This window comes from Borostomias antarcticus (genome assembly GCF_949987555.1).
Source record: "Borostomias antarcticus genome assembly, chromosome: 28".
NCBI classification, from domain to species: Eukaryota; Metazoa; Chordata; class Actinopteri; order Stomiiformes; family Stomiidae; genus Borostomias; species Borostomias antarcticus.
The window spans coordinates 6513285-6524334 of NC_140261.1; the positions used below are offsets into that span (position 1 = coordinate 6513285).

General features: G+C 45.8%; 1 protein-coding gene across 2 annotated transcripts in view; it reads right to left on the minus strand.

The window, feature by feature from the left end:
* Window positions 1–3598: 3598 nt before the first annotated feature.
* The window catches only part of mtus1a (microtubule associated tumor suppressor 1a), a 24545-nt gene continuing 17093 nt past the window's right edge, over window positions 3599–11050 (minus strand). For both annotated transcript variants that reach the window (XM_084459488.1, XM_084459487.1), the window contains exons 8-9: window positions 10893–10990; window positions 3599–3950 (exon numbers count right to left, since the gene is read on the minus strand). In XM_084459488.1, coding sequence (XP_084315614.1) covers window positions 3746–3950; window positions 10893–10990 — 303 coding nt within the window. In that variant the 3' untranslated portion in view covers window positions 3599–3745. The remainder of the gene's footprint in view (window positions 3951–10892; window positions 10991–11050) is intronic.

An 11050-nucleotide genomic window follows, 5' to 3' on the forward strand; every position in this document is an offset into this window, starting at 1 on the left:
AAAATGGTGGTGGTGCTATGTCAGTTATTGAATTTATGTGCAGCAATTGAACATTTGAAATACTCCTGTTTTGAAATTATACCTACAGTATAGGTGTCTCAATAATTATCCATTATATATTAGGATATACTTTGCATGTATTTACCAGGTAAATGTTTAGTTTTTTCAGATGGTCAGAAGGCCTTCCCAAACCCTCAGACCCCTGGGTGGTATAATGGGCTAAGCACTAGACTCCCACGCTAAAGGCCAGGGATCGATTCCCGTTCGGGGACTTCTAATAATGTCATCTCTTTTCCTCCTCTGTTCCCCTGTTTCAGAAGGATGGGAGAGAATGTACGTGAACAAAAAGCCCAGGCCTTCCCAAACCTTCAGGAACCACGGTGGCCCCGCCACCGCTCTCTGAAACCTGAACCGTCTCAGATTGTGTCTTTTCTGTAGACTCAGTGGAACGGGAGGGACAGAGTCCACATAGCCTCTCGGGTTTTGGTAATAGCTCACTCTTAGACTGGAAGGGCATGGTGCATGTTATTGTGTTCTGTCTTATGAGCGTCTCCCCTTGTCTGGTTTTTGATTCCCTTTGATCATAGAAAAATCTAAACTATGGAATTGTTTAAAGACATGGACTTTTGCCGATTCGGCCGGAGGTCTGCCAGCTCGTCCATTGGGGACCCACTGTAGGTCCGCTAGCGTTGTGTTATCTGGGTTTATCCCTTACCTTTGTCCAGAAACAGAAGTTGAACCAATTGCAGCAAAATAGCTAACGTTACAGGAATCATCAGTGTAACTGCTTTAGCCACTGACCGCTACCATTAATGTTATGGAAGCTTCTGCTAGTTGTTGTGAGCTCATGAGCTAACTGACTATCCCGCTCTTATTGTGCAGGATTAGCATTGGAAGCATTGGAACTGATGTGTCCAGGCGACAAGACCTATCTTTATTTATCAGACATTATTTCATGTAATTTCAATTCACAGCTATTTCAGTGGCGTGACTTGCTTCCGTTCTACCAGTCCTGCACATAAGCCAGGCTGGACCTGGCCTGGTTTAACCTGACGCGCCAGATGGTTTGCTTTGCATAACCATCTGGGAACTCTCCGTTTCAAACTGTTTGGAAAGGGGCAGGAACTTTCAAAGATACTTATTAGGTGATTGGCTGTCTATCACCGTTTATCACACGCTAACATTAACCGCTCCTCGCTGTCATAACACCTAAACCCACCCAGCTTAGCTGTTTGTAAATTCCTCAGATCTAACACTAATTGGTGATCCGTTTTCTGACCTGGCACAAATGGATCTCTATGGAGAGTATTCAGACAGAAACAGAATGTGAGCTCATGAAATCAGGACGGTCTCATAAGGCTAATGGTTTTTTGTCTCTATTCAATTCTGGCAGTTCAATATGCAAAGTGGCAATGCAATCCTCAATTCAGTTTGAATTATTTTGATTAAAAATTAGAATGAAAATTCAATCAATTGCATTTCATACACTGCCAAGGTTTTTTAATGGTAATTCAATTTGCCATTGAAACAGCGCCCCCAGTCTATTGCATGTACACCGTCACCATGCTCTTTTGGTAGCCTTGTGACACCATCCTGATCTCGTGAGCTCATTCTGGATACTCTCCATAGAGAACAGTTTGTGCCAGATCAGAAAACAATCTGGCCAATCAGCGTTCTAAGAGGAAGTAAACAGCTATACAGTTAAAGCATGATAGACGGTGATAGACATGGTTCATCCAATCACCTGCCCACTTTCGAGTATTTTTTAAAGTGCCTGTCCTTTTCCAACCATTTTCCAAAAGACAGTTCCCAGATGGGTGTGCAAAGCAACGTCAGGTTACTGTTTTGGTGTCCAAATTTAAATGGATATGCAATCTGAAGACCCGCCCCTACTCTGCCTCTGATTGGCAACGAGTACCAGCCAATCAGAGGTAGAGTAGGTCTGTTGCAGCTCTCACTGAGGAGTGGTAAAGGAAAAATCATGTTGTGCCCCGTTTTAAGGTTACTTATGATCATATACAGTGGTTCAGATCAAAACATTGACAAAACTAGCACTTTTGAGAAAGTCTGATAATTGCTCTACCACCGTTTTGGTCATATAATGGATGTGGGTGGGCACCTTGAAAAATCTCTCAAAAACATGTTAAACTCTCAATTTCAAAGACAAGAAACATGATTTTTTCCTTTACTATTCCTTTAACGTTGACGACAAATAAGCCATCTAAACACTGCCATTCTTACCCAGTACGTCTTACCCATGGCTAGCCAGTCAGTCGCGCACTAGATAGCTACGGTACCTAAACAAAACCTCACAACTGTGAACACTTCAACTCACTAGCTGGTGACTGCTGTCTCATTTGACTGAGGCTAGCTAGCTAACGTTACCCTACTTGTTTGCAAATGTTTGCGAAGGAAGGGTTAAAGTGAGGCTGAAAGTGAGGCTGAGGGTTGAGGCTTGAGCCAAGGCAAAAGTGGCTATTTGGCAATGTGTAGCGATATGCTGTGGGGTTTAACGGCGGCTTACATCCCAAGCGTTGCGTTAGCGCCACCTGAGGTAAGAAGCTCCCACGCTAGTCAGCGGTCAGGGTGAGCAAAGCGCCGGACGGAGGCAGATGGGTTCCAGGGGCTGATGGGCTCCGCCCACAAGACAAAAACAAACACACCCTGTGTACAGCCAAGTGTTGAGCGGGCTGCCTCCACGGTTAAACACCTCTCTTTAACTACCGTAGGTCCACAGCCCTTCGGCGACGGCAAAGGAAGGCTGCTGCAGCCGGCCAGAGCGAAAGCACCCAGGTCCCTGCAAGACCTGTGGGCAGCCCAAACAGAGAGAGTCTGGCCGTAGCCAGTAGAAGGGGGGGTATTTCTGTGAGGCAGCTGGAGGGGGTACAACTGGAGGGGGTAAAACTGGAGGGGGTAAAACTGGAGGGGGTACAACTGGAGGGGGTAAAACTGGAGGGGGTAAAACTGTGGCGCAGTGGCTGCAAGGGAAGAGGGCTCCAGCTCCAGCTCTCTAGGAGCACCATATGAAAAAGGAAAAAGTTGGAGAAGCTGGATCAGTAAATTACTTTATTGATTACGAAACAAAACTTTCAAACAATTAGAGTCAACTCCTCAGCAAGTTGACAGGTCATGTCCAGGCCTGTCAGTACATTACTTATATATATATATTATTAAAAAAAAAACATTGGAGCTGGCAGGGGATCAGACTAGAACAACGTGCTGGCCCTGCTCAACAGTCATTCCTTTCAGCCTGCCGAGTCATTTGTCTGTACATCGAGGGGCAGTTGACTCCACAGGAACGGGTTGTCAGCTAATATAGCTCTTTAGGTATGGAGGGAGGAGTCTGTCCGGTCAGAGAGGGGGGAGGAGGGAGGAGTCTCAGATTGTGCCTTTTCTGTAGACTCAGTGGAACGGGAGGGACAGAGTCCACATAGCCTCTCGAGTTTTGGTAGTCTGTCCGGTCAGAGAGGGGGTGGAGGGAGGAGTCTGTCCGGTCAGAGGGGGGTGGAGGGAGGAGTCTGTCCGGTCAGAGAGGGGGGAGGAGGGAGGAGTCTGTCCAGTCAGAGAGGGGGGTGGAGGGAGGAGTCTGTCCGCTCAGGGGGGGGGGGTGGAGGGAGGAGTCTGTCCGGTCAGAGAGGGGGGAGGAGTCTGTCCGGTCAGAGAGGGGGTTGAGGGAGGAGTCTGTCCGCTCAGAGAGGGGGGTGGAGGGAGAGACGAGCTGCTTCCAGGAAGCGGAGGGCCGCTGTTATCTGGGCGAGACGGGGGGGCTGCGAGGGGACTGGAGGCCGAGGGAGTGCGAGGGCGAGGCCGGGGACATCTTGCGGGGGCTGGCCAGGTCACCGTTGTGGAGCTTCCAGAGCAGCTCCTCGTTCTCCATGGACAGACGCTTGTTGACCTTGGACTCCTTCTGGAGGGTCTCCTGGAGCACCGCCTGCTCTGTGGACAGTTGTCTGGGGGGGGGGACAAAACAAATATGTCAGACCTGCTGATCCCCTGGGGGGCTGGTTTCCCCTGTCATACCGTGGTCCCTTCTCTTCAATCAATCAATCAAAGCTTTATTTGTATAGCGCATTTCATACCCAGAGGCAACACAATGCGCTTTACAGAGAACAGGGGAGGTGGGCATACGACCCACCCCTACATATTCCAGAGGGAAGCAAAAAAACAGTAATCACCCGGGGGCCAGATAAGTGAGCTGGAAAAATTCTCCCCTGACCTCTCTCAAGGCGATCGAGCAAGCTCCAGGAGTATGTTTGTCTACTCTTGTGCGTATGTATACCAGTGGTGATTGTGCATGTATTTTAACTTCCAAATAAACCAAACCAAAAAAACACATGAAGCCAAGAAGGCATCTCTAGGAGGCTTGGGCCCAGTCCCAATGTCCCCCTAAACCCTCAAGCCCAGTCCCAATGTCCCCCTAAACCCTCAAGCCCTGTCCCAATGTCCCCCTAAACCCTCAAGCCCAGTCCCAATGTCCCCCCTAAACCCTCAAGCCCAGTCCCAATGTCCCCCCTAAACCCTCAAGCCCTGAGCCCTCACAGACTTACTGACGTCACCTGGTAAAGTGGTTGAGTGTGAGAGGCTGCAAGGGCTCGAATTGGTATAAAAAGGAATGGGACAGCACTTGCGACATTACACTGACGTGAAAACACATTTCTTACTATTGTGGGTGTGGGGCTTTTTATCAAATTTTCAATTTTACATGTTTTTCTTGTAGGCCTTCATGTAAATTAATTTTGGGCTGAGTCAAATCCCCTTTACATTATCTGAACTCTGTGTTACCCTCAAAACATGTCTGTTCAACTTGTTGAAATCATTTCATTTTGTGGTGATATGCGAACTACATTACTGCCTGTCATTCTTGTTTGTGATGAATCCAAAAGTATTTACTTAAGAATGATAATATATTATGTATACACATTCCTGCACCTCACAACTCTTTCCATATTCATGTTGGAAATCTCAATTCAAAGAACACTGCACCGAAATGGGTGATTAATGTCATACTGCTTTTAACTGGGAAATCATATGATTTAGAGCAACAGAAATCGATGTAATTTATAACCATAGCCTACATATTTTTACACATCACATTATACAAACCCATGGGGTTAATAACCCATACTTAAAAATAATGAAACCAAAATAATGATAAGGCTACTTGTGCAGATAAGCAAGTCCAGCTGAAAACATGAAAACATATTTTGTTCTGTAATGTGAACGTTAGGGTTGGTTGATCTGTTTGTTTATTGGCTGTTCTTCAGGTCACCCCGTGTTTCACGTCACAACGATATGAACTGTGGGTAATTCCGTTAGGCGAAGTCTGCAGAAGTGCAGACCTACGGTAAGGGGCCATAAAGGGCTCAAAATGTCTGCCAGAGAGCCCTCAGGCACTTGCTGATTTGACATTGGGACACTCCTAAGCCCTCGCGGACTTCGCGGGAGCGCGCCCTGTCCAGGAATTTACATCCAAACACCTTAGCCTTTGTCTTTGTAATTTATCACCTCCCCCCAAGTCCCTTGCAAACCCCAGTTTCAGTCTAATGTAAAACACCAACTCTTCCCCCCTTTTGTGATTGTAAACACACTCTGCATAGCTCTGCCTCGCTCTTTTGTCCATATTCAAAGTGAGTTTCATCCCACATTCCTTCCTTTCACTGTGTGATATCCGTCCCCTCACGATGACGCATAGACAACTCAGCCAATGAAATCCTAGAAAGACTTACCTGTGTTCTGACTGAATATAAGCCAGGCCAGAAGTGACTGACTTCACTTCTCTGACAAACCACCTTTGTTTGCGTTGTTCAGGAAGTCCTTGCGCAAGTATTTGATTTCATTCAATAAACCAGACTCAACCTTTTGAACGTATCTTGGTAAATCTTTGGACTAGACAAGTCTAAAATAACTATCACAGTTTTGGCGACGGGGATGGGATCACTGCCTGCGTTTGCTTCGGGATTCCAGTGGGGAGAGGACTGATCGGCAGACGTGTCGGTCCATATGGGCGTTGGAAAATCAATTTTCTCTCTTGCGCTAGAGCGCATGCCGAGATTATTTCCTCAGTTCTTCCACTGGATTCCTGAGGCTCACAGGTACGTTTAAACGAACCCTCTTATGGGTTGAGTTGTATTTGCCTTGATTTGGTTCAGCTTGTTGGTCTGGATTGGTTGAAAACAGGAAACCCCAGCGTGGGTATTAAGTAAGTAACTATCTAAGGAGATGTGAACAGCAATAGATTTTATATCGTATTGTCTTTTGACTTCGTCTTGTTTCGTTACGAGGGTATCAGCTGTTCAAGTGAGAGTTTGGCACAGAACAGGTTTCCTTTTGGCCGGTCGCGGAGAGTTTTAACCGCGAGCACGTTGAGAGAGTTTTGCTCAATGGAGATGTAGCTACAGGGCGGAATTGAGAGTTTTGCAATCCGCGTTTTCTGGTAGAGATTTTGACCAGAGGGGCTGTACATATTTGGTAGGATCTAGACATCATGGTTTAGCCTGGACCAAATTGCTAGTGCAGCCGAGAGTGTTTGTTGTAAACGTGGGCTTTGTTTCATGTTTGTGGGTTAAGTCGTATATTAGTCGGTTTTGGTCGTCGTTTGGTCGTCCTTTGTTTGCGTTCCCGTGTGTCTGCTACGTTCTCTCTTGCATGTGCACGGGGGGTTGGTCGTCTTATGTGTTCACTGTTTGAGCCTCGGCTCTTGATAATTGTTTGTTATGCGCGCCATGGATCCAGGTAAAGTATTGTTTTGTACCCTTTTTAGACTGTTAAAATTCTGCTAGATTCCCAGTAGGCTAGCTAACTGGTTGCCTAGGAGACGCCGGAAAACAACTCCCGGTGATCCGCCTTGAGCCAGAGGGAGAACAAAGCACTTCGCTGACTAGGTGAGTACTAAGCGAATTTAATGTGTCTTAATGTGTGTTTCTTTCGAAATTGTATTCTTTACCGCCGTGAGTTAACCATAAGGTTTCCTTTCATTGCTGTTTTGGGGTTTCTAGGCTGTTATTAGGGACGTTGTTTCTTTAAATTTCCCCGCGCTGCCAAAGACAACTTCCGGGTCATACATGCAACATTTTGGGAGCACCACTAGGTGTCCCTGTAACCCCGGCTAATAACATAGGGCTAGAGGAGGTCACAGGATTCTACTGCTAGCTTGAGGAGATTGTTGCGCTGAAGCATTACTCTGCGAGCGTTTGTTGGCAGAATTTCGTTATGTGCTAAAGCATTTTCGATTTCTTACATCCACATCTGACATTTTAGTGTTAAATTCTAAGATTCGGGCTCAGCTAGAGGGTTAAGGGAAATGCCTGTTGATTCTCTAGACTGGTCTGTTTTTAAGATTTGGGAGAGTAGCACGAGAGAGTTTTTTTTTTTAGGTCAGGAAGGAAAGATAAGGAGATTCAGCAAACAGTCTCTCCGCCATTTCCCCAGCAGAATAACTCTGTTTTAAAATTAGATTACCCCCTCGACTTGTTGCGCCATTAGCCACGCCCCTTCTTTCTACGAGGTATTTGTCCGAACAGGTCCGGAAGGAAGAGCCTCCGATTTTGAAGTCGAGCGCCACCTGCTGGACTTCCCTTGAACAACCCATAAGGGTGATTTTAAACTAGCCAAGATAGAGAGTTTTAATTTTTAAGATAAATAAACAGGATAAAATAGATGTAGAGCGAACTCAAAAGTCTGACAGGGTTGAATAGGTGTTTGATTCAGGAGTTTTGTTTCAATAGTCAATGAATGGCCATAAGCTGTTCGTTTTATGCATTTCTACTGTATGAATTTTCATTCATATAATGATAATGTGTTTTTTGAGGAGCTGGCATTAGGCCTTCTCCTCTGCTATTGAACCCAGTCTGTGTTTTGAGTCTTAATTTTCAGGTGCTATGGACCCTGGGCGGCAGGTCTTTGAGAAGCCTGGATCATGCCTTCCTGGGGACTGCTTGGGACCTGCTGTTTGTCTGTTTTAACTGTTTGTTTTGTCTCTCTTTCTGATATGTAGCTTAAGACATAAGCGTTGTGCATAATAGTGGGGGGAATAGATAAGGGTTGCCAGTATCTTAATCTGAATGCAGCATCTCATAACCCAATTTATATATTTTTTAAATGAGTATGTTAAATATCTCATGTTTATAGTTTAAGGCACATTCATCGGGCCTGAGTGTTTTTTCTGAGTGGTATTTTACAGACAACTGTCGTTCCGGGAGTGATGGGTGAATGCCGAACCAGGAGACGGGCACAGGACACCGGAGGTTACTGGCCTGTTTCCCTACAGATGGGCGATCTGGGTTTCGTGAGATGCAGACCAACGCCATGTCACCAACTCACTGTGAGCGACAGATAAGTATGAAACAGGAGCAGTGCCCAAATACTCTGTCCTCAAATGCAGAAGAGGGAGGTTTTAGATATACAAATGAAGCTTTGATGGAGTGTTTTGATTAGTTAATTGTAAATGAAGCCAGTTCATTTTAGTGTCATTTTCTTTGCCTCATCTCTACTTTTATCCTGACTTCAGGAAATTTTTTGCTTTCACCCTTAGGGGGTGTTGTTTTGTTGAGGCAAGAATATGGTTATTTTATTTTCATAAAATCGTGAGAGAAATGCTAGAGCCAAACCCAATTGCCTTGATCATGACTGGGGACTGGGCGTGTTGAAGTCATTCTAACGCTGCCCCTGATGTCACTGTAGGCTACTACAGACTGGCTCTAAATGACACTTGAACAGTCACCCTGTTTAAGTTTTCCTGACAGAATAATAACAATTTTTCCCCAAAGCAGGAGCTTGCGCTTAACCATATTTCTGAGAATCTCCAACAGATTTTGAATAACCGTTCCTGACCAAAGAGGGGAACAGGGAGACCAGACCAGAGAACTCTCCTTTTGCTCTTCTGTTTTGTCTCTGTTTTGTCTCTCTCATCTGTGAATCCACAGATGGAGCACTTCATCAGCCTGTACTGGGGGAGCGCCGAGGTGAGCCCTCCAGCAGCACGACCCGGGCCGGCCCTAAGTGGAGCAGTACAGGGATGGACCGGGTTCAGTTCAAGAGCCTACATTTCTGACCTACAAGCATCTGCTCCACCTGCGGAGAAAAAGAAATGAAGGACTAAGTGCACATTTCCACCACCAAACTAACCTGTATCTAGGGCCTAATGACAAACCTGTACTACCTCGTTCATGTTTTCATTATGCTTTCAAACTAGCCCACGGGCCAGATCATGTTTCAAAAACAGGGGTGGCGGAGGATGTTAACAGATGTCTCCAACAGAGTGAGGACCGCCATTTCCTGAGGCTAAGGAGGGGTTCCTGCATCACATCTCCTGGGGATTGGGTCCTGGTCCACGACCACAGACGAAGGAGCTGGAACTCGCCGAGGTGGCTCGGGCCGTACCAGTTTCTACTCATCACGCAGACAGCGATCTGAGAGGACTTCGTTGGATCCATGCAAGCATTGCCAACGGGTCCAAGCAGCAGAGGACGGTCCACCAAGGGATCGCAAACACCAGGAGATCAGAATGCAGCTGAACCAGAGGGCTCAGAGGCCAAAACCATGGGCCATCACACTGTCCTCTCCTCTGACGAGGAATCGGAGGAAAAATGACCTTGCTGGTCACCTCCTCACAAGATGCACCACACACGCACACACACCTGCACACACTAACATTGAACATAACTGATTTCAAGCAACGCGACATTGAAGTTGCGATCTAGAAGAGAAGACGCCTTGCATTCCCCAGATGACATTCTCCTCTGATGAGAAATCGGACTGCACCTCTGATCGCACACACTGGAACCTACATTAAACATTCAGAGACGCACACATGGAATCTATGTTCCATAGGACATCACATGCAATTATTCACAAGAGTGAATGAACTTTGAAATAATCTGGAAAATATCATATTTGTTTACAAGAGTTGCAATTGTTGAAACATGAGTTGATAAATAAGTTTGGGTTTTTCCTCTAAATTGACCAAGAGGTTTTTTGCCCCTCTTACACTGGTAACCATTTTATCTTTTTTTTTGCCTTGTTAAATCAAGTTTGTTTTTTGGTGAATGGTTGTCCACTCTTAGACTATAAATAGTATATAATCATGTCATTTTTTTATCTTGTTTCCTGTCAAATTTCTGAAGCAAGGGGTTTTGGTGTGTGATTTTGCACGTTGAGAGGAAATAATTAAAGTTTCCACCTAGTGGAGAGATTATTTCCTTTCCACATGTATAGCATAGCTGACTGTTTACACTGTGTTTGGATTTTATATTTTATTTGTGTGTGCCTGTTCAGGCACAAATGAGGGATTGTCCAGGAATTTACATCCAAACACCTTAGCCTTTGTCTTTGTAATTTATCACCTCCCCCCAAGTCCCTTGCAAACCCCAGTTTCAGTCTAATGTAAAACACCAACTCTTCCCCCCTTTTGTGATTGTAAACACACTCTGCATAGCTCTGCCTCGCTCTTTTGTCCATATTCAAAGTGAGTTTCATCCCACATTCCTTCCTTTCACTGTGTGATATCCGTCCCCTCACGATGACGCATAGACAACTCAGCCAATGAAATCCTAGAAAGACTTACCTGTGTTCTGACTGAATATAAGCCAGGCCAGAAGTGACTGACTTCACTTCTCTGACAAACCACCTTTGTTTGCGTTGTTCAGGAAGTCCTTGCGCAAGTATTTGATTTCATTCAATAAACCAGACTCAACCTTTTGAACGTATCTTGGTAAATCTTTGGACTAGACAAGTCTAAAATAACTATCACAGCCCTTAAGTCAGTGAGTCTGCCAGGGTGGACACTAGGACTGGGCCTTGGTCTATCCAAGGACACCAGACCAACATTTCCCTGGACAAGCCAGCCTCCTGAAGTCGTAGCACAGAGATGGGAGTAAGTGACCCCTTGCCTTTACCTTGACAGGGTGCAGTGTCTGTCCATGCGGGCTCTCAGGTCCTCATTCTCCTGCTGGACCCTCTTCAGGCACTCGTCCAGCTTCACACTCTTCTCCAGCTACAGCACACACAGTCAGAAGCACAATAATGACCGCTGATTACGTCCGGTCTGACCTGT